Source organism: Penicillium oxalicum, chromosome V, assembly GCF_001723175.1.
Source record: "Penicillium oxalicum strain HP7-1 chromosome V, whole genome shotgun sequence".
Lineage (NCBI taxonomy): Eukaryota > Fungi > Ascomycota > Eurotiomycetes > Eurotiales > Aspergillaceae > Penicillium > Penicillium oxalicum.
This window is the reverse complement of record NC_064654.1, coordinates 1111956-1134061: the sequence shown is the minus strand read 5'-3', so window position 1 is coordinate 1134061 and position 22106 is coordinate 1111956. Positions and strand designations below refer to the sequence as shown.

Here is a 22106-nt window from a genome sequence, read left to right as displayed (position 1 = left end):
CATCAAGAAAGCCTCCAACTTTACAAGGATCTGCATTGGACACTTGGGGTCAGCAGGCGCTGAAGAGAACCATAAAAATATTGATCACTCCTGGCCATCACCGACAATCCACATCCTCGTCTTATTCCTACCTGGCTGTCTGGAGTGATTCTATTGAACTGTAGTTCTGCCCCCACTGACTCTCCAACGCAACCCCACCAGCTCGCGGCGACTTGCACGAGACTAATTCCGCACATCGACTTCATGATCTTTGTCTAGCAGCAGACCACCAAACCCCAGAAAGAAAAACAAAAACAAACACTATCTGAATTACAATAGTCCTTCTCACTCATGGCAGCTCCTACACATCCAGACCCCAGAATCGGCGTCGGTGTCTTTGTCACCAACGCCGAGGGGAAGTTTGTGCTGGGCAAGCGAAAGGGAAGCCACGGTGCCGGTGAGTGATCAATTAATCCTGTATCTGTATATAGTCCTTCCATGTGAACGACTACTGACATTGTCACCGTGTGACAGATACCTGGGCCCTTCCCGGCGGCCATCTTGAATTCGGCGAGTCGTTCGAAACCTGCGCAGAGCGGGAGATTCTCGAAGAGACGGGACTGAAGATCCGCAACATCCACTACTTGACCGCGACAAATACCGTCTTTGTGGCCGAGAATAAGCATTACGTGACTATCTTTATGGGCGCGACGCTGGAGAATGAGCAGGACCAGCCCCAGGTGCGTCTCATCTAGTTTATTAAGCTCGACTGTCCGATGAGTCGATGAGGAGGACGAGCCTGCAATTTTTTCGAACTTTATTCCTTGTTTCCCCCGAAAACTAACTCTTTCCACGGCCTTTGGGCGACGGCGGAGCGAAAAATGAAAACAGATCCTGGAGCCCGAAAAATGCTCCGTCTGGGAGTGGACTTCCTGGGTGGACTTGAAAGCGCTGGGGGAGACCCAGTTGAGTGCTGGGTCGGAGTATTCTGGCCGGCAATTGTTTTTGCCCTTGTTGAGCTTATTGAAACAGCGACCTGGATTTGTGATTTGAGTCTGGAGGCGCGCGATGTACATGTTACGCGCAGTAGAAAGGACCCAGGGCGAGGCGGGAATTAGAATTTGACAAGGTGCCGTGTAGCGCGAGCGATGCAGATTTGTGTATTCCGTGGTCGAAGAATCACATCCTTTTTATGAGAGTGAGAGTTGAAGGTCTGGTTACGTCAATTCTACACTTTCTCAACCGGGCTTGGTCCAGAGAATTTGCTCCATACTATACTTTGATAAAACGTTCCATGTTCGGATAAAGCTATTCTGTGCGAACTTCAAGAGTACAATAGATTTCCACTTGCTCCGAATGATTGTTTTCTATCACTTGAATGTTTAGTTCAGAGACTCTTTCAGTATCAGGTACTGTAGAGGATCGAGTCCACTCGACGCTGGGCCTGACGGCGTGATTGTTGGCGGTGGGGGGTCCCTGCCAGGGCAGGATTTCCACCTTCACAGTCGTCTGCGTTTCTCCGTCCAAGTCGGCCTTTCAGGCTCAAGTTCTTGTGAGCGAAAATTGTAAATTTGTCTGCTCCACTTGATCGGAATTTATTATTGACGATTGCAGGTGGTAGAAAATACTTTGATGGTCATTAGACTTTTTTTTTTACCAAATAATCTTGTCAAGTACACCTGTCAACCCCACGCGCAATCGACTTTTTGGCCAGTGTCCCCTGCGCTTGGGCCTTGGCTGTGGATTGCGAACTACCTGCTCGCCGTCAAGTAGGACCAACTTCCGACTGGACTCTTCATTCATTGTCCATATATCCTATGAAACCCGCTCGACTCAAACCCCTCTGAGCCAAATTCAATCTGGTGGACGACGTTTGACCTAGGAGACTGCCACTCCGCGCGCGACGCGGCCGTATGAACCCGCTTAAGACTATTGAAAGGACACTGTCTACAAACGCTCAAGTCGGAACGAGAATTCCAAACGTGAGACGAGATCATGGTTCTATCATACCACGAAGCCATTGCCCTTCTGCAAAAAGAGGCACAGGCCCAAAAGATCAACCGAAATGGAAAAGAGCAGATCCCCTTGCAATCCGCCATCAACAGAATCAGTAGCGACACAATATGCACTCCCCACTCCACACCTTTGTGGGATACCTCGGCCATGGATGGATACGCCCTAAGTTCCAAGGTCACAGACCAAGCCAGCTCGCAAGATCCGATCGCCTTACCGGTGATGGGTCTGATTGCGGCGGGAAAAGATCCCATTTTCACAACCCCTCTATCAGATCAACAACCTCTGTTTTGCTTGGAGATAATGACTGGTGCTCGTTTCCCTGATTCCCAACTCACCACGGGAGTGGAACTGGATAGTTGTGTCAAATTCGAGGATGTCCACCGATTCCAGGACCCTATTACGGGGCAAAGTATGATCCAAGTCACCCGGCCCGTCGCATATCAACAAAATCGCCGGGTGGCAGGGCACGATTTCCCAAAAGGCCAAGTCGTCATCGCCGCTGGCGAGCACATTCGACCTCGTCATGTGATGGCCCTGGCTTCGGTCGGTGTGCATCGAGTCGTCGTGCAGAAAAGACTGCAGATCGGTCTATACTCGACCGGATCAGAACTTCTGTCGCGTTCGACTGATCAACAGGATGACTCCCAGATCGAAGATGTCAATGGGCCTTACCTCGCAGCAGCCTTGACAGACCACACGGATGCCGAGGTTCATTTTCTGGGTATTCTTGACGACCATGCAGACATGATTTCCAACCAGATCACGCGGGATATCACTGAAACCCGCTATGATCTGGTCATCACCACCGGTGCAGTATCCGCAGGTCGTTTTGATTTGATTCCCACGGCCCTTGAAACCTTGCAAGCACGAATCCTGTTTCACAAGCTGAATATCCGACCTGGACATCCTGTCCTGGCGGCACTCGTCGCTCGGGAATCAGACGAGAACCACTCAACCCGTCTTCCTTTCTTTGGTCTCCCCGGAAATCCAGTCGCAAGCGCAGCGTGTCTGCGGTTTCTGGTCTTGCCTTTTATTCGAGTTTTGAATGCGGAGGACTTGGAGATACCGGTCAAGGCTCGTCTTACAGGGACCGACATTGACAGTGACAGTAGAAGTGGGAGTGAAGGTCAAGGGCAAATCGTATCGAGGCCGATGGCATCTTTACCACCCGGGAAAGACGTCTTTCGTCCGGGGATTTTGACCTATGACTGGGAAGGGAGCGCTGAGGTGGTGTTGATTGCGGATCACAGCCCTGGAAAAGTCCGACCCTTTCTTCAAGGTAATTGCTGGATTCACTTCCCCTCGGGGCACATCGAGGTATGCCGTGGAGATCTCGTGAGTGTATACCCAGGTCTATGACCATACGAGAATGTGTCATGTTGATGAGAGGAATGTTGTTATGATTGTTCTATTTTCTTCTTCCAATCGTCATGATCTCAACGATCGAGAGACGCTAATAGATGACGTAGCGCACGAATACGTGGTAACTTGATGTTTGTTTTTTTTTTTTTTTTTTTTTTGAATTTCTGTAAGAAATAAACGATAATTTGGATATATAATGGAGAGGAAAGACCAAAAAAGTGTCTACCCAATACTTCAAGCCCAAACTACCCAGCCTGCGCAGAAGAGTACAACCGCTACTCCGTAGATTCTCTTTGACCAAGCCTTTCACCTAACCTCCCCTCAGCACCTCTCCCCACTCTTCTGGAGTATTCGCATTCATCAACCACTTCTCCACCTTCGGTCGTACCAACTCACTCTTCAATCGTCGAACAATATAATTCGGACTCGTGATCCCCTCAGCAACAGCCCGAGAGAGTTCTCTCAACGCCACCGGAGTCCAGACCCCCAACAATGGCTCCGAAAACCCATCCGCATTATAAAACACCGTCAAATCGCCATTAAACGCCCCCCATAGCTGCGCGAGACCTTCTTCACCCATGAATGGATAATCACAAGCCACCACCATCCAAGAAGCCTCGGGATCGTCCTGGTATGCGCGGAGCAGGCCGCCAGCAGGTCCGATTTCCAAGTTTTTACTGTGCGCGAGGTCCACATCATAGAGGACTCGCACGAGAATAGGAGGTTCCCGCCCTTGTAAGTTGAGGGTGAAATTGTGCGAGTCAATTTTGGTGACTGTGTGGTGTGTGCACAGAGCATTGAGTTTATCTTGGTCTCGGAGAGATATGTATACGTGGGTGCATGGGTGTCTTGATGAAGATGTGGAAATGGCTTAGTGTTGTGGAGGAGTGAAATCATGCGAATGAAGAGTGGAGTCCCGTCGGGCAAGACGAGGAGCTCTTTTCGGGTTCCCATTCGTGACGAATGGCCTCCTGCTAAAAGGAGTGGTTTGATAGGGCCGGTTGCGTTCTGCATGTTTTGCGTTGTGGTGATTTGGGTTGTGGCTGGCGGGACGGGTTATTTCAATGGATCGGCGCATACGACAGATAAATAGATCTGAACGGAGCTTCTGGAGTTGAATGACAAGCTTGGTGGTGACAAGTGCAAAAAAAAGGTAGGAGAAAGGAAATTTAATAAGAGAGAGGGAGAGGGAGAGGGAGAATTGAATTTCATCGATCCAAAGAAGCCAAAGAAGAGGAGCGGGGGGGCACTTATAGTGAGATTCGGCCGGGAGCCACTGGTTTCTTTTAAAAGCCCACTGGTGTCCCTACTCCAACATTACAAATTCCGCGTTCACAACTAAGCTCTCCAATCTGTGATCGTTCCATGGATGAGCTATAGGATGCATTTATGGAGGAGCCGAAGGGAACCTAGTACCTCCACTATCAGCTGGTATCCATTACATTTCTAATCGCCATCGACCTTACGCGTCTATCGTAGCCTTCTCAACTCCCACCCTACCATCTGTTGATAGAGTCGCCATACTTAGAATCCAGGCGAAACGACTATTTCTACCTCTGAATGAGGTCAATCAACCATATATCAAATAGGGCAATTTATCAAGGCCTTACTACTTTCTACGCTAAACGGGTTTTGACTGCGACTCCCGTAGACTCCCCTCTAATCCCGTATTCCCGATGTGCAGTTCCTCTGGTAGTGCTATCGGAACCAACAGCGTCTGCGGGCCTCTGACCTTGATCTGCTGCATGATCCACGCCTTCTGGCGATTGAGCTGCTTCGTACAAAAGTCCACGGCCCGGATGAATCCATCGTCCCACAGAGCCTGACTGGCAGGAGAAAGAGCGACGAGATGTCCTTCCACATATGACACAAATAGCTGGAGGGATTGCAGCGCAGACAGAGCTTCACATGGATCGTTCCGAGTTGCACCCTTGGGAAACATCGTCTCCCGCAACTTGTGGCACAGGTCCCTTCCGTATTGCCGACTTTCATGATACTTCTCGAGAAGAGGTCGGATGGCTTTCAACATGTTCGTAGTAATCATGGTCAGTTCTCGGACCCCCGAATGGACTTCAGAGTCGTTGACCAGTCGTGGGAGGAGGTTTTGGTATATGTCCAAGAGAGTCTCGATCCCCTCATGTGTGGCACCAAGCCAGACTTCAAGCCTTCTGACGCGCTCACCAGCTTGCTGGGATGCTTCTTTGGTAGTCTTTGCTTTTGCCTGTTTGATTGCTTCGCTATTCTTTTCCTTGACGTGGATGCTGCTGTCTCCGGATTCCTTTTGAACACACTTTTCAATCCGAACTGCACCGGACTTGAAGCGTGGCTGCTTCGAAACAGGATCCCATTCGTCTAATTCATGTCAGTTGTGTTTACTGATCAGTATGGCTCCGATACCAAGGGTGGATTTCTTTCATACCAAGAGTCAGCTCGTTAGCTGCACGAGATCGCGCATCGTTGGCATTGAGATTGCCAAAGTGGAACGGAATGAACACGTTGCCCTCACCGATGTTCCCAATCGTTACTGGAATCTCGATGGCGCCTCTTCTCGATCGAACCACAACCATCTCTCCCTCTGTGAGTTCCAGATCCTGGGCATCGGCGGCAGATATGGTGATTTTCGGCTCCGGATACGCCTCATGGAGCCGCTTTGACCGTCCCGTCTTGGACCTGGTGTGAAACTGGTAGACATTTCTCCCTGTCGACAATCGCAGTGGGAAGTCGGCATTCGTGGCTTCCAGAGACGGGCGATAATGACACGCCTTTAAGATTGCGCGGCCAGCTGGGTTCAGCGACTCGTACTGGCTTCTCGTCAAAGGAGCTCCTGTTTCCAAGTCATGTCCATAGTCCTCGCAGTAATCGATGTCTGTGAAGAACTTCCCGTCGTCGAACAAGCGTTCTTTTCCGTTCGGATACTCCTCGGTGCAGGGCCATTGAATGCCCGAGCCACCAGTCAACTTCTCGTACGTCAACGCCCCGCAGTCACATGGTCGTCCATGTGACATCTTCCTCCACGCGTTGAAAGTTTCCTCGGGGGTCTTGTATGGAGTCAGCGGACCGCCATGTTTGTCCTTGAATTCCATGCGTCGAGCAAAATCAAGAAAAATGTCGAGGTCTGCCCGCGCTTCACCAGGGGGCTCCACGGCCTTGTGCGACAGATGCATGGTACGATCGACATTGGTGAAGCAGCCGGTCTTCTCACCCCACTGAGCAGCAGGAAGAACCACGTCTGCGATGGCGGTAGTCTCTGTCGGAAAGATGTCTTGACAGACCACGAAGAGCTCAGGCTTGGTGAAGAGCTTGCGGACTCGAGGCAGGTTGGGAAGACTGACTAGCGGATTGGTACCTGAGATCCAAAACATGCCAATAGAGCCATCATCGATGTATTTCAACATGTTCTCGATATGGGTGGGCTGGTTCCAATGAGGCATCTTGACCAGGTCGATGTTCCACGCATCAGCAATCTCTTGCATATGCCGCGGATTCTGAAAGTTTCGAAATCCGGGATATTCGCCGTCGCATCCGGTTTCTCGGTTATTTTGTGCCGTTGGCTGTCCGTTCATCTGCAGAATGCCACTGCCCGGCTTGCCGATATGACCAAGTAACAAGTTGATGTTGTTGATCTGGCAAGCGCTCGGGGTGGCCTGGTTCGATTGGTAAACGCCCTGCAGCGCGGTCGAGAGGAGGGTGGGAGTCTTGCCGAGAATCTCAGCTGCGGCCTCTAATTGTTGAGCAGGCACCCCGGTGATCTCTTCAACGACGTCCGGTGTGTACTCGCGGACGACCTCCTGAAGCTCCTCTAGTCCAACGGTATGCGTGGATGTGTATTCCGTATTGACCCAATTGTTCTTAAACAGCAGGTGCTGAAGCCCGTTCAGCAGTGCGAGATTGGTCGAGATCTTGGGCTTCAGATGGATTGTCGCACGCTTGGCCGTTTCAGACTCGCGCGGATCAACAACAATCAACTTCGGTGGCCTGGGACCTTCCAGCCGGTCAAGCATCCGCGACCAAAGGACAGTCTGCGTGGCTGCCACGTTATGTCCCACGAGAAAGAGGCAGTCCGTGTAGTCAATGTCGGTGTAAGACCCTGGTTGACCATCGCTGCCGAACGACTCTCTCATACTCGCAGCCGCAGTTGCAGTACAGAGCCTCGTGTTGCCATCCCTGAAAGAAGAAATGAGCCTTGCTCGCTTTTTCCTGCTGAGTCTGTGAAGAGGCATTGACTTTCACTTACATGTGCAAGGTGTTCAAGCCAGCCTTGCCGATCATGGCCAGAACATAATACTCTTCCAAAAACAACTGGCCTGATGTGTAGAAGCCGATGCCATGGCGAGTCAACTTATCGATGGTTGCTTTTGCCTTGTCGACAATCAAAGACATGGCCTCGTCCCAGGTTGCAGGCTCAAGCTGGCCATTCTCGCGGCGAATCAAGGGAGTTTTCAATCGGTCTGGGTGGTGGATTGAAGACCACCTTTTGACACACGGATCAATCCTACTGTCCGCCAATCTGGATGTCTGTTGCCCGCGGCCAGAATGCTTACCCGTTCAGTCCTTTGGGTCCCAAACGGCCCTTATTGACTCGATCACTAACACGTCCCCGGACACCGATCACGCGGCCATCTTTCACCCCAATATCCAACCCGCAGCCATTACTGTGTGCTCTGTTAGTTACTTTGACACAGTCACAATTGTTGATTGGGAAGGCTCATACTAACCTGCACAGGACACATGCACTTTGTACCCATTTATCCGGTGTTTCGGTAGTGCTCGCATCACAACGCGTTGGCCATTCATGCTTGTAAGGGGTCCGGTCGCCCCAGACGTTTTCGATCGAGTCCCGCACTTCACCCACGTTTGGCGGCATCGCGGTTTACTAATACGTTTTTTCAGAGTGGTTCATTGAGTCAGGCTCCAAGTTAAAGCGTCATCTACGCTCCACATACAATAAAACGCACGGCAAGGGATATAAGGGACGAAAGATTTCTGCTTCTACAAATGGCGGAAACACTCAGATCAACTCTCGCACCCCAACTTGTATTCTTGGATCTCCGTGCGCGAGTCTGCAACATCAACTGGAGCACGTTTTGACGTCACTTTCCTTTTCGACCAAGGTTATTCAAAGAGGCACACAGTTTCAATTACTCATCTAAGCTGCTATGAACGGTGCACGATCCCAAAGTCAAAATCTGTATTCACTTGGTCCGGCCCCTCTGCGAGCGTCATTGTTCGAGCTTGATCGCAGTAAAATAGCACCATCCCTCTGCGAACTCTGGCATTCCCAAATGATGTGGGGGTAGCTGCTTCAAGGACTACTAAACCCACCGTTCTTGTGCACGGCTACCCTTGCTGCATGTTGTTGGTCCACTCGTGGGTTTCTCGTTAACCGATAGATTTCTCTCCGCGGAGATGATGAGTTGCTGCACCTTGATTTAACCGCACGGCTCCACCACCAGCGGAGGAAGGTCGCGCCAAAGCAGGGTCTGGTCCCAGACTTGTTGACGCTGGCTCGTACCCACTCGCCGCAATAGGCCCCGCGAGACATCCGAGGGACCCTAGGTCGAACTCTTTTCGCGGCGCTTTCATGCCGGGGAGATGCACGGTGGGGGGATGATGCAAGGTGCGGCTGCGAGAGAAGGCCTGCTCTGAGATGTTCCAATGGGCGGTGAATACTTGCCTGTGGAGAGTGGTCGTGGACTTGAAGAGTGTCGGTCTGATCTCTCTGATCTCTCACTTCTACTACTACCAAAGATCAGGCAAAGATCATGGAGATGGAAGAGGAACGAGCCTAGTTGAATAGAAATTGCTGGATACAAAGCGCTGTGTGATTCGGGAATAATTCTGGATCTACAGTGAAACAGACAACAATAGGAAATCTATGATTATATATGAAGAATCCAGGTTACTGCATCTCAAATGGATCAACCCAACTCGGTACCAGAAGCCAAGGTGTGCAACACCGATGAATACTCCGTGGATAAGCTTTGACCACGTTCGAAACCTTCCATTGCGCGTCACCATTATTATTGTATGCTCATATTCCAGATGATCCGAGCAATGAACCAATTCTTGATAAGATAAATCAATTCCTGGAACCATTCCTGAACTGCCGAGCCCCCGTTGCGCAACCCCGAGTTCCAGGCGTGAAGTACCTACCCCATTCCATACACATTTTTTAATTGAACAGAGCGGATTTTCGAAAAATCCACTCTACCACGCGGCGCTTTTAAGGTTGGAGATTGTCCATCCATCTTGTGGACCATCCAGGACCCAAAGCAAACACAACCGCAAGCCTAGACACACCGACGGACATGTCCTCCACCTTGCACTAAGCAACACAATCGACCAACAAAGCAGAAGAGAGAAAAAAGAGAAATTTGAAGGGGAAGGGAAAAATGGCTACAAAAGCACACTACACCAATCCGGATCGCACTCATAGTGGCTCATCTCAGGAGGAGATTCGCAACGAGCCAGACTGGGCACAAACTAATCATGATCGAATCGGATTCCGGACCAACGACGATCGTCATCGGGGATTCACACACGCAGGTGATGATACTTGGGATGTTGAGGAACAACGTGAATTCCTGGCATGGGCCAAGAAGGAGTCTGAGCAGCTGCGACAGGAAATTCAGGAGCATCAACTCGTCAATGTGCGCGAGTTCATGTCCAAACAGGAGGTGCGTATTGACAAGGGAGCAGAGACGGTGAAGATGTGATCTGTTTTGGTTGGGTCCTTTACATTTTTTTAACATTGTCCGGCTTTAGGATTATCATTTGAGGTTTCCTGAGAATCATCCGCGAGGCTGGCGGTATGTGCTGGATACAACGGAGGACTTTATTAAATACAAGCAAGACTGGCCGGTGAATGTGAAGAAGCGCCAGAAAGAAGAGGAGGAAAAGGAGAAGAAACAAAAAGAAAAAGAAGCAGCGAGCAATGAGCAGAGTCCAGAGCCGAAAAAGGAACATGAGTGGCGCAGAGGTCGTGGCGAGAATGAGACTCACCACGATGCTCATGCAGTTGATTCGGACGATGAGCAGAAGAACAATGAGAACAAGGACCAAAACGACAAGAAAGAGAGACTCGAGGAAAAGTACTCGCCACAAGAGTTGGCTCTGCTGCGCCTCTTACAGTCGGAAAGTGAATTGATGCAAAACATCAAGCAAAATGATGGTAGTGCAAAATCCCCCGTCAAGTCGAGCGAAGATCAAGACTTGTCGATTGACGAAGCCGATCAATTCACGCCCGACAATTGGATTCCACGATCCCCTCACCTGATTCGACTTACAGGGAAACATCCTCTGAACGGCGAGCCCGAACTGACCGCACTGTTCAAGGCTGGAATGATCACGCCGAACCAGCTCCATTATGTTCGTAACCACGGACCGGTGCCACATCTACGATGGGAAACCCACAGCATCGACGTTGCCGATGGCAAGCTCACCTTGTCGATGGAAGATCTGCAGAACAACTTTTCCGCGATTAACATCGCAGTGGCTCTCGCCTGTGATGGCAATCGGCGCAAAGAGCTCAACATGATTCGGAAATCAAAGGGCTTCAGTTGGGGAGCCGGAGCGATCAGTTGCGCTTTCTGGAAGGGACCACTGCTACGCGATATTCTTCTCGCAGCGGGGTTTGAAGATGAGAGTATTCGGAAAGACCAAGTTCGCCGCTGGGTCCATTTCGAAGGCGCGGACGAGTTGAGCGAGGGTAAATACGCCACGTCTATTCCACTCGCATATGCCATGGACCCTGAGAACGATGTGATCCTGGCCTACGAAATGAATGACACTCGACTTCCACCCGATCATGGGTATCCAGTACGCTTGCTGATTCCTGGCTTTGTCGGTGGTCGCTGTGTGAAATGGCTGCGCCGGATCTGGGTATCTGAGAAGGAGAATGACAGCTATTATCATATCTGGGATAACCGAGTCGTGCCCAGCTTTATTCGAGACAAGGATTCCGAGTTTGCAAAGACCATGTTTCACCATCCCAGCACGGCTTGCAATGAGCAGAACTTGAATTCAATCATCGTCAAGCCCGAGCATGGAGAAAAGATCTCTCTCGCGGATGTGAACGCCAAGCAGACATATCGGATCGCCGGCATTGCATACGATGGCGGTGGCCATGAAGTTCAGCGAGTGGAAGTCAGCCTGGACGATGGCAAGACGTGGTTGTACTGCGTGCGCGAGGTATGTCGAGAAAACTTCCTCACCGCAAGGAGGCGGACAGGTATAACAAAGACATCAAATTCAACCGTACTGATCTCTTGATCTCTAGTTCCCTGAATACCCTGTTCGTCACGGCAAAAAGTTCTGGACATGGCTACATTGGCACGTAGACGTGGGACTCTCCCATTTAGTACGCGCACAGAGCATCGTGGTTCGCTGCTTCAACGTGTTCAAAAACACTCAGCCTCGAGAGCCTTCTTGGAATATCATGGGGTAAGTGTTGGTGGGTGTGATTTTTTTTTTATCATTTCCGGGTTCTTATCCCCATGCCAAGCTTTCAGGACACATTCACTGACCAAAGGTACCAGGATGATGAACAATTGCTGGTACACGGTGCGACCAGAGATATTGCACGACGAAAGTCAAGATACCATCACACTTTATTTCCGACATCCCTGCGAGCCGGGCACAGGAAAGGGGGGCTGGATGCAACCCTCGACAGAGAACCAGATGGAACAGATCAAGCACGAGGTTTCATCGCCCCAGAAACAATTCACCCGCGAAGAGATCGAAAATCACAACAAAGAAGATGATTGCTGGATCATCGTCAATAACAAGGTCTACGATGCTACAAGCGTGCTCGATTGGCATCCCGGTGGCAAGGCCACAATTCTAGCCCACGCTGGTAAAGTCCATGCTGAAACGACCGAAGCCTTTGAAAGTATTCATGACGATTATGCAGAGCAAAAATTGAGTGGTAAGACCTGAATTACGCTTTCCGTTTGCAGTCCTCTTTTTTTTACTTGTTTTTTGTTCTTTTGTTTTCCTTTTCAGTTCCCTCAAGTATACACTACTAACTCAACTGATGAACCACAGAATGTGTTCTGGGCGTGGTAACCGAAAAAGCCAAGGGCTTCATCAAAAAGCAAGCCGAAGAAGCCGCCAAGGAAAAGGCAAAGTCTTCCGAACAAGGGTCGGAGACGGTGCTGAATCGCCATAGATGGAGGGCCGTGAAATTCGCTGGAAAAGAGACACTTTCTGAAGACACCAATCGATATTCCTTCGTCCTGCCCGCGGGAACGAAGAAGTTGGGCTTGGCAACATGTCAGCACCTTCAACTAGGGTTTCACTTTAGCGATCGATTGGTGGTGAGAGCGTATACGCCCACTCGGCCCGTCTTTGAGAAAGAAGAAGATGGAACGTTCGACCTCGTGGTCAAGACGTACAAGCCTGACATGTCCCAACCAGGTGGAACGATGAGCAATATTCTCGACTGTCTTGAACCCGGCGAAGAGATTGAAATCAAGGGTCCAACCGGAGAAATCAAGTACATGGGACAGGGCAAGTTTATCATCGATCAAAAAGAGTATCACTTTAGCAAAGTCAGTCTTGTACTGGGTGGGTCGGGTATCACGCCGGGATACCAGCTCATTTGTCGCATACTACGGGCCAGAGAACAAGGCGAGGCGGAGGATTCGACTATTTTGAAAGTCATCGACGCTAACAAAACCGAGGGCGATATTCTCTTGAGGGATGAACTGGATCAGCTGGCTGAGAAACATCCGAAACAACTTCAGATCACGCATATTCTGTCGCACCCTGGCGATAACTGGACTGGTGAAAAGGGGCACGTCTCCAAAGATATTTTGGAAAAGTACGCCTTTGGCCCTGAGAAAGACGCCGTGGCGTTGTTGTGTGGTCCTCCAACGATGATTCAAAAGGCGGTTCTTCCGGCGTTGAAAGAGATGGGTTATGAGGAAGATGCGAATGTATTTGGGTTCTGAGGCCAGAAAATCTGTTGCGGCGGTGTTTTACACTACTTCATCAATCCTCTCGAATGGAATGTGATTTCTCATCAAGGTCAAAAGGCTGTCAGGTCGGTCAATGTTGTTGTCGTGACCGATTTTACCCCCTGAAGCTACCACGGGGCTTGTAGACCTCATCCAAAGGGGCTTCAAGTGAGGTATCATTCACATATCTGGCAGCTATGCGCTTGTAATGGTATTGTGACACAATCGGTTTCTGGACGCATCAGAGAAGCCGGCCCAGCCACCTTGTAACATCCAGGCCTGTATTCCATTTGCATCCTTCGTAGCTCCAGAAGAAACAACCATCTTGGCCCATTCATAGACAGAACACTATGCTTCTCACTTTCCCAAGGTTGGGAATACCCTGAAGGCTGAAGGAGAGGAAAAAGAAAGACGGCGATGGTTGCTTTACTTGGGAGTCGGCGAGCGTTGCAACAAGCATCTGTCGCTCGGGTCAGATTCATTCCGCCCGTGGTACCATCCTCCATCGATTAGTTGGATTTCGAGATCTCGCCAATATTGAGCTTTGCCTCCTGCACTGGACTTTAAGTCGAGATCGCCTAGGCGAAAATCGATCTCCGAATCCTGCGTGATCTTGATTCTCTTCATTTAGCAAGTGTTTTTCTGTTTCTTCTCGTTCGGGTGCATCTTGGATGTTGTCACGAACCTTGATGTAGACCGTGCAGTCTCGAAGTGTCATGTCAAGAGACATCTCTTGTGTCAGTCCGAGCGGTCCATTCAACCCAACTCGCTGGTGAGCCTTTTGGTGTGCAAGCAGTTTCACAAGCAAGGGATGACGGAACAGTATCTTAGCCAGTCGAGTTCGATCAGGACAGCCTTTGATGTCAGCCGTGGCTGCAAAGACATCTTCATAATTCTCTGAAACCAGGTTCAAAGGACAGAACGAGCGCGGCTCTTTCTGACCCTGGCGTCTTGCCTCAATGTTCCGCATCCCCCTCAGCGCGCAGGTTCGACATCTGCGGGCGTCTTGTGGCGCAGAGGGAGATTGAAGAAGCCATTTCGGCTTTAGTTCTGCCAAATTGGAGTCTGGGTGATGGTCGGTTGTCATGTCGGTGACTAACAGTCCGAAAGGCTCCGTGAGACTGAGATAACTGCCGTGTCGTTTTTGGGCTCTTGCTCCCGTTTCCTCCGCGAGTCGGAGTCGCTCATTGCAGTGATGAATTAAACCGAGTGGTAGTCTCACCAAGGACTGGTCGACCAGCTCATGAGGATCAAACAGCGGGCGGATGACGGTGTCAAAATTCTGTGCGATTTCTCTATACGGAACGTTGGCTGGTGTGTCTTTGCGCAGACGAAGTAGTTTGCCTTTTAAGGAATGGAGGTCTGCACAGTCTCCTGTAGGTGCAGAAGGAGTGGACTGGTCAGGATCTGGAGTGATGTCCGTCGAGACGAAACGATATACCACATTCGCCGCGCCTTCTGCCAAGTACACGAGCTTGACCCACGATGGCAAGTCGGGAATACTTGATCTCGTCATTCAGCGCGATTGGAGAAACGACAGTCCCGGAAAGGGAGACTTTTAGCAGCTCCAGCCGCAGAGAGGAATAATGATAGCTGATAGCTGAGAGTCGCTGCACCTCTAGACTAGCAGAAAGCTTGATGATTACTCCAGCGTAGCACAAAAAGCCCAAAGATAATGAATGTAAGGCTTCCACCGTCGCCCAGGTCCGATAGACCCTGGAGAATCCACACTGAGGGCCGTTTGGTTGATGTGCAGGTTTTAGCTTCTCCGCGATGTGGGGGGCACAACCTTAGTCTCTCGGCTCCAGTGGCTCCCCCGGTCTGCGGGAGCTCGGTTTTGTTGGGAGTCGTTCAGTGCATTCCTTCATCTTGAACCCGGGCTGTGCATCGACCGAGCTAGGCAACCCAGAGGTGTCCAATCTGCATCTGAATGGCAATTAGAGTCGAAGTTTTCTTTCAGATAGACATGAGGAAGTGCCAACGTTTTGCCGGAGTCATTGTAAACGAAACGAGAGGAGAAAGCGGACTTGGCGGAGTCAAAAATACAAACGTAATGGGGGGGGGGGGGGGTGAGAATTGCAAAACATTACATACAGACACACAAATCTACTCCCGAGGGCATCAAAGTTCTGTACAGTTCACCGAGTGTACGTACTCACATATGGATATGTATGTCTCAAGAGTGTGTCACAATTGTCCAGTGCTGGGAGTCGAATTGTATCACTTCAATCCTGGAAGTTGGCAGTGTATAACACTGCCTTACGTAGTACAATTAGCGCTGTCATAACTGTCATCAATCTTATCAATCGACATCCTACTTGAACTGACACCCCACCGTCAATCTTCCCCCAACTCGACTCACTGGGGACGACCTCTACAACTGTCTTGTCAACCCACCCCAACATCCATCACATCCACCAATTCTCATCATGGCCACGACCGAACTTCCCACTCCAGCCCACTGCCTGGCAGATTTCTGTCTCATCCCAGTATGCCGTCGCCAAACCTCCATCAACGGGCGGGGATGTTCTTGGTTCAATCAATGGAACAAACCTTGAATTGCTCACATAATGCCTACTATAGATCGGGACAGCATCAGCGTCTGTGTCCGCGCAAGTGGCAGACGTCCAACGATTGATTGAGAAATCGGGGTTGAAATACACCATGCACTCTGCAGGCACTACTCTTGGTATGACGCTTTTATATTTACTGCATCTCCATTCATAGTAGTTTTCCTTTTCCCCCCCGATCTTAGCCGTTTGATTGTGCCTATTTGGGCTCTACCCTTCCCCCTTTCTCTCTAGCTCTACTAACTTCTGTCCTGTTCTCGTTGTGGTTATTTAGAAGGATCTTGGGATCGTGTCCATCAAGTCATTGGACAAGCGCATACTTTGCTCCATCAGCAGGGCATTGTCCGCATTCAGACAGACATTCGAGTTGGCTCGCGGTAAGTACTGTTAATCCTCCCCGATTTCGGTGCTTGATGAGGAGTTGCAATTGCAGTCGCGGCCGCAGCCCCAGCCCTCAGTCTCAGAGTCTTTAAAGACTTTTCTTTTCGAGGGAGTCTTTGCCTGTCTTTGCCCAGACCGTGAGCTGACGAGAGATGCAAATCAATTGTAGAACGGACAAGGCGCAGACTGCCGAGGACAAGGTGAACAAAGTGCACCAATTACTTGCCCAGGACGAACAGTGAGCTTCAAGCCAGAGAGGACGTCAATCTTATGGCAGAGTTTGGAACAATTCAGTGTAGGCAGTGACAAATTGGAATCAAAGTACTCGCGAGACAACAAGGTCTCGGATTCAATCATTTCAATATCTCATCTGTGCATGTCTGGCATGTCTGGTCTGGAATCAATAGTCGCGGACATCGTCCATAGCGCTTTCCACACAGAGTTCAGGTCTAATTGCAAGTCATAATCATTCATCATGTGCCAGTCGCCATGTGCCCTTTCAGCCTCCCGAAACGCCCGCTTGCCCCTATAATTCAGGGGGTATAATATGCCGAGAACGAATCTCAGACCCGAAAGGTAAAGACCCGAGAAAATAAAAGAAAAACAGTAAAACACAAAGCCCTCCAGCCCGCCACCCGAAGCTATTTTGTAGACGAGAAACCTCGTTCGATACAGAGAAGAAGAATAAATAATCCCCAAAGTGCACAGCCCCCGGGGGCACGAAAAGACACCCCAGGCCGAGAGGGAGAACAGTCTCACGCCACAGCAGGCGGGAATGCTTGAAAAGCAAGACGGGATAAGGGGGTCCCTTTTTTTTTAAGAAAAAAAAAACGAGAAATAGGGGAAAAGCGTGAAAGCTCTAGAAGGAGATGCCGCCCCCCAGTAAAGTATTCCAGTTGCCGCCGGCCCAAATCCAATCTCCCATGCTCGTGCTAGCGCCAGACTTGGCAGAGCTCGCCAGCTCCACCAAACCCTTGAACACATTGTTGATCGTGGTGGCGTCGCTTGTCGAGGTGGACGATGAAGACGAGGAGACTGACGTACGGCCGACCGCATTGGTCACGTTGTTGAGTTTATCCACCGTATCCAAGGCCGGCCCCTTGTTGAAGAAATCAACGAGAATGAAGGTCGGTTGCCGACCAGAGTATGCGGCTTTGCAGGTTGTCGCAGCACTGCCGAGATTGCCGTTCCCACCGGATGGTGCGTTGGTGGTGGAGACATAGCTTGCGTTGGGATATTCGATTTGAAGCACAGCCAGATCTGTTGAATAAAGGAAGTGGTTCATGAAGGGGAGGCGATTGGTCGACAGAGCGCTGGGTGTGTCGCCGGCCAGCGAGGAGGGCCGGTTCGGCTCACATGAGAAGTTGGCAGGTGAAGATACGTCGTAGTTGTTTTCCCAGATAAAATCAAATTCCGACAGGAGATAGGGATACGACGTGCTTGTTGTAAGCGGTGTCGCAAAGACAACCAGCCGCTTGCCCGAATTGATCATCGTTTGGAGGGTAGGCCATGAGGAAGGAGCCGAGGTGAGCGACTCGGGCTGGTAGGCGTAGTCGGTGATGTTGGCTGTCGTGAATTCTGTACCGAGCTCGGCGGCGGAGGCACCGTCTGAATTGACAAGAAGAATGGTGACGACTGTATCGACAGAAAGGTAAGGTTAGAGATCCGTTCCAGCACATGGAACGATACAATCTTGCTCACCTTCGTTGGGGTGGTCATCCAGCCAGGACTTGATCGAAGCTAGCCAGTCGCTGAGCAGACCGGCGTCCAACAGTGTACAGTAGGAATGACATAATCGCCACTGATTGTTGTCTTTGTGAACCTGTGCCGTTACTAGTCGGACACCCGCGCTGAGTTGAGTCGGAGTATCGTAGTATCTGTTGATGAGCGACAAAGAGAGAAAAGGTTAGGCCCTGGATGCCTGACAATCGCTTCACCCACTGAGGGCGTTGAACTTCAACCACCATTCTCAAAGAGGACATGACATACTGATTGCCGGCCAAAACACCGTCTGACGTCCGCACAAAAGGGCTGTTATGAGCGCCGAGATGTGTGATGGCGCCGTAGGACTTGTCGCAGAGGTCTGGAGAGTTGTTGCAGGCGGTCGATCGAATACTGAGTGGGTTGGCCACTGCCACCGGCAGTAGTAGGGATAGATACTTCAGCCACTGCATGCTGAACCGAGGACGACTTGAATTTCTCCGAAAATGTGAAAGAACAAGACCACAGAAATTCCGATGCTACAGAATCAGATCACGTTGCCGTGTTGATAGAACAGTTTAGGGATCAGAAAGCATGATTCCTCAGCGGCTGACACTGAGCTCAAATGTTTAGAGTGACGATCCATAGCGGATCCAGGCCGCGTTGCCGTCTCAACTATTCTTAGTTCGTGGATCTCCGTCGAGCCTGCGCCACGCAAGACGCCGGTGATTGGACCCTCGAACGCGTGTGCGAGTCGCCGCAGGATCCAATTCACTGACGGCGGACGGGTTCATGGCCATGGCGCCAAGCACAGCACGCAAAGGTCTGGTCGAGACATCGCTTCGACCAAGGTGGCTGTGAGGAAGTGCTGACGATTCACGTGGCACAGCAGCTTAACCCCGAAGACCCAACTTGACGTGTGTCATCCGACTACTACGATTTCCACCGCAGCACCTGTCTATGTACAGTACTGCTAATGCTGCTACCACTAGGTCCCGATTTGCAAGCCAGACTCTTCCCCCCCCCCTTGTAACCATTTGGGACCATTCTAGTGAAACTTGAATGTATCTTTTCCGATGTTCACGAAACATGTAAGGAGGGGAAAACGGATCTCTATACTAATCAGGGGCGGGAAACCAACCGTCAAGAGGCGGCTCGCTCACTGCCTCTGTCTTCTGTACGTAAAATCTTTTTCCTAAAACGGAGTAGACATTGCGAGGGAGGAGATAGAGTACAAAAGCTTGTAATACAGAGGGGTATATAATGACAAAAAAAAGGGACATCGGCTAGTCGCCCAGCAAATCATCTTCCTCGCCTCCGAGGCCAAATGGTCTGAGCGGAACGTCTCAGCGACGATGGTGTTCGGCCAGGGTTCATCAGCTTGATGGGGTCAATTTTCTCCAACCCGCCAAAGAAAGCAGGATCTCCCCACGCGCGCAAGATTTCCTCCACCACGCGTTGCCATCGATAAGGGTTCTGTTTTCGAAGAACTCGATTCAGTCGGGAGTGCGAGAGATTGAACTTCCCATAGAGTGTGGCGAGGCGGTGACGAGCTGCCCCAACGATGACTCGTTTGAGGAGAGTGAGACCAGCTTCCTCCAACTCTCTCAGAAGCAAGATGCCGCGGACCCATTGGATGAGCGGCTCATGGGTTTTGGGGTGAAAACAAATCGCCTTGAAGAGGGTTGTGCTGGAAACTGGGGTCATAAAGCCCCAGGCCACGATGGCGGCTTGCATCGGTCCAGTGAAAATGAGCTTGAGCATGCGATGATCGTGAGACATGGAAGTGGCGGCAGGGGTTGCAGTCAAACGCTTCCTGGTGGGTGTTGCATATTGGCGAACCAGCCACAAAGTGCATTCTTGGAGCTCATCCCAATGATTCTCCATTCCGAGCCGCTTGAGCAACTCTTTCCAGAAAGACGGGTTCACATAACCACCAAGCGGGACCGAGCGCTGGAGGACATGAAATATGAACATGACTTCGCGCTTGGTATCGAGCGGCTGCCCCGGCGGAGAATGGGGTCGGTGGTTGGGTCGCCGAGGCGTGAGAACCTTTTCGGCCATAAAGTCCATGCTATCCTCGCTCAAAGGCCTTCCCCGTAATGTCAACTCGTCCACAATTTTGGAAGCAGCCCCCAAATCACCCGCGGCAATGTGTTTGCGAAAGTGTATGTCCAAAAGATCATGATCGCCAGGGTACAGCTCTGCAAGAACTGCGAGCGTCATGTTGTACTGCTGCATGTCACGAGCCATGTAGTAGGAGATGAGCAAGGACTCCTGGACAACCTTATCTTCCAGCACGTCTGGATGCTGATCACTTTGAAGGAGATCAGAGAGAAGTATGTCACGGCCTTGTGACGCCAACTTTTGAACCAGCCGAGCAAACACGGAGTCTCGAAGGGAGATACCCGCTTGTCGAAGCGCCTTCAATTTGTCTAAGATGTCTTGACCCCCATGAGCTCGCAATGCTAATTCGCGTAAACTTGCGGCGCCGATGGTAGAAACGCCGAGCATCTTCATGCCGCCGAGGACCACGTCGAAATTGAGAGCACGAGTAGCGAGTAACCGTGCTCCGATATCATCTTTGAGAGGCTTACTTTCGGGAACTGTGACATTGGCCCTTTCAGCTGCAGGATTCAATAGAGTTGCCGGCAAACCGTTAAAGCGAGTTTCAGCGTAAGACTGGAGTTTTTTGTTTTCGTCCCAGAACCCGTACATCCGAGCATAATCCAGCAGTGGGTGAATTTCACCATGAGACTTTGGTTCATCTCCACGTGCAATGAGAAAAGGGTGCATGGATAGGGCGCCCTCGCCGTAGCCTTGCTCTATCAAAATGGATATCACTCGGCCGTAGATCTGATGGCCGTCGGCCGCTCGGCACAATAGTCGAAAAGTCCGTAACAGTAAGGATGGCCTATCAGCTTTGACCTGGTACCAGTTTCGCGCATTCTCAACGAGCGATTGGGGTTGGATGACTGGTAGAAGTAGTTGCAGCACGTCGTCGGGGCTGGCTAAGCCCGATTTGTGAAAGATTTTGTTCCATCGCAATGCCCGCTTCGTCAATCCCCTGTCGAGCAGACCTCCTACAACACTTTGGTAGAGATGTGGCCATGACCGGCCGTCACTATTGTGAAGATCGATGGCGTAGTCCATCACATCTTGAAGGAAGAGATCTCGTCTTAAGCCCAAATGAACAAATTTGTGCCAGAAGAGATCGGCCTGTTCTCCAGAGACCGGTAACTTGACCCCACTCACGCGTGTCTTCAGTCCTTCCCATATATCCAGTGTACCTCGGTCGCCGTAGTGTCGCTGCCTGAACTTCAACAGCTCTTCCCACAGCTCGAAATTGTTTTTGTTCTCGTCATGATCCACCAAACGTGTTCCCATTTCATTGCAGTGGCCAATATCCGACTCGAACTCCAGAGTCTCAAGTTGCGTACGTAATTCGTCCAAGGACAAGCTTGAGGTTGAATTGGCGCGTCGGCCAGGCGTACAGCTTGATGATTGTCTGGATTCGCGCGGTTCGATCTCGTAAACAGGAAAATTGAACGTTTTGCCGTTGCCAGTTTCTTGATGCGAATGCACTTCCTGGACAACATCGATCGACCCCTCAGGCTCTCCCAGCGCTTTGTGATGAATACATCGTGACGAGTGACGTAGCTGCGTGTATGTTGACTGCAGCTGCTCAATTCCGGTTGGTGTCACTGCGAGGATATCGAGAACCGAGACGGCGGACGGCCTCTTCAGCAGTCGAAGAAGAGCCGGTCGCATTGGTCGAGCACGAGTAATCGACAATGTTCCGATACTCCACCATCCTTTTGCTTTTGGAAAAAAAAAGAAAGGCTCAAGGATCACTATCGCGGCATCTGTGGACAAGTTAGACCTTCGTACATCCTCCGGCTCAAATGCCGCGGACGCCGCTTTACCAGGTTCGGTAGGAGCACGGGCTGCGGGCTGCTGCTTTTCCTGACTCAGCAAAGGTCACGTTACTCTAAAAAGCGCACACGCGGACGGGCAGCCGGACTTGGGTGGATGGCTCGCAAGATGGTTGGGCGAGCGGAAGGCGGAAGGAAGAGGAAAATCACATGACTTTTAATTGCAGCTCTCCCGAACCTCACGACATCGTACCATTGCCAAT

At 50.8% G+C, this 22106-nt stretch overlaps 9 protein-coding genes across 9 annotated transcripts; 4 read left to right on the top strand and 5 right to left on the bottom strand.

Moving 5' to 3' along the window:
• Window positions 1-330: 330 nt before the first annotated feature.
• On the top strand, window positions 331-734 carry POX_e06487 (Nudix hydrolase 1; the record flags this gene model as incomplete). Its single annotated transcript, XM_050115308.1, has 2 exons — window positions 331-436; window positions 514-734. The coding sequence occupies 2 exons, from the start codon at window positions 331-333 to the stop codon at window positions 732-734; spliced, it is 327 nt and encodes a 108-aa protein (XP_049967768.1).
• Window positions 735-1974: 1240 nt separating this feature from the next.
• On the top strand, window positions 1975-3354 carry POX_e06486 (uncharacterized protein; the record flags this gene model as incomplete). Its single annotated transcript, XM_050115307.1, has 1 exon — window positions 1975-3354. The coding sequence occupies one exon, from the start codon at window positions 1975-1977 to the stop codon at window positions 3352-3354; it is 1380 nt and encodes a 459-aa protein (XP_049967767.1).
• A 313-nt stretch (window positions 3355-3667) lies between these two features.
• POX_e06485 (uncharacterized protein) lies at window positions 3668-4199 on the bottom strand (the record flags this gene model as incomplete). Its single annotated transcript, XM_050115306.1, has 2 exons — window positions 3668-4131; window positions 4190-4199. 2 exons carry the CDS (start codon window positions 4197-4199, stop codon window positions 3668-3670), a joined length of 474 nt encoding a protein of 157 aa, XP_049967766.1.
• Window positions 4200-4978: 779 nt separating this feature from the next.
• POX_e06484 (uncharacterized protein) lies at window positions 4979-8221 on the bottom strand (the record flags this gene model as incomplete). The annotated part of the gene is made up of 5 exons (XM_050115305.1): window positions 4979-5709; window positions 5777-7521; window positions 7592-7828; window positions 7899-8009; window positions 8073-8221. 5 exons carry the CDS (start codon window positions 8219-8221, stop codon window positions 4979-4981), a joined length of 2973 nt encoding a protein of 990 aa, XP_049967765.1.
• Window positions 8222-9749: 1528 nt separating this feature from the next.
• On the top strand, window positions 9750-13310 carry POX_e06483 (uncharacterized protein; the record flags this gene model as incomplete). Its single annotated transcript, XM_050115304.1, has 5 exons — window positions 9750-10034; window positions 10123-11547; window positions 11636-11799; window positions 11895-12283; window positions 12403-13310. 5 exons carry the CDS (start codon window positions 9750-9752, stop codon window positions 13308-13310), a joined length of 3171 nt encoding a protein of 1056 aa, XP_049967764.1.
• A 432-nt stretch (window positions 13311-13742) lies between these two features.
• Window positions 13743-14832, bottom strand: POX_e06482 (uncharacterized protein; the record flags this gene model as incomplete). The annotated part of the gene is made up of 2 exons (XM_050115303.1): window positions 13743-13928; window positions 14002-14832. The coding sequence occupies 2 exons, from the start codon at window positions 14830-14832 to the stop codon at window positions 13743-13745; spliced, it is 1017 nt and encodes a 338-aa protein (XP_049967763.1).
• A 1148-nt stretch (window positions 14833-15980) lies between these two features.
• POX_e06481 (UPF0045 protein ECM15) lies at window positions 15981-16509 on the top strand (the record flags this gene model as incomplete). Its single annotated transcript, XM_050115302.1, has 3 exons — window positions 15981-16005; window positions 16161-16263; window positions 16437-16509. The coding sequence occupies 3 exons, from the start codon at window positions 15981-15983 to the stop codon at window positions 16507-16509; spliced, it is 201 nt and encodes a 66-aa protein (XP_049967762.1).
• A 617-nt stretch (window positions 16510-17126) lies between these two features.
• On the bottom strand, window positions 17127-18441 carry POX_e06480 (uncharacterized protein; the record flags this gene model as incomplete). Its single annotated transcript, XM_050115301.1, has 3 exons — window positions 17127-17902; window positions 17969-18144; window positions 18257-18441. The coding sequence occupies 3 exons, from the start codon at window positions 18439-18441 to the stop codon at window positions 17127-17129; spliced, it is 1137 nt and encodes a 378-aa protein (XP_049967761.1).
• An 829-nt stretch (window positions 18442-19270) lies between these two features.
• POX_e06479 (uncharacterized protein) lies at window positions 19271-21739 on the bottom strand (the record flags this gene model as incomplete). The annotated part of the gene is made up of 1 exon (XM_050115300.1): window positions 19271-21739. One exon carries the CDS (start codon window positions 21737-21739, stop codon window positions 19271-19273), a length of 2469 nt encoding a protein of 822 aa, XP_049967760.1.
• Window positions 21740-22106: the final 367 nt, after the last annotated feature.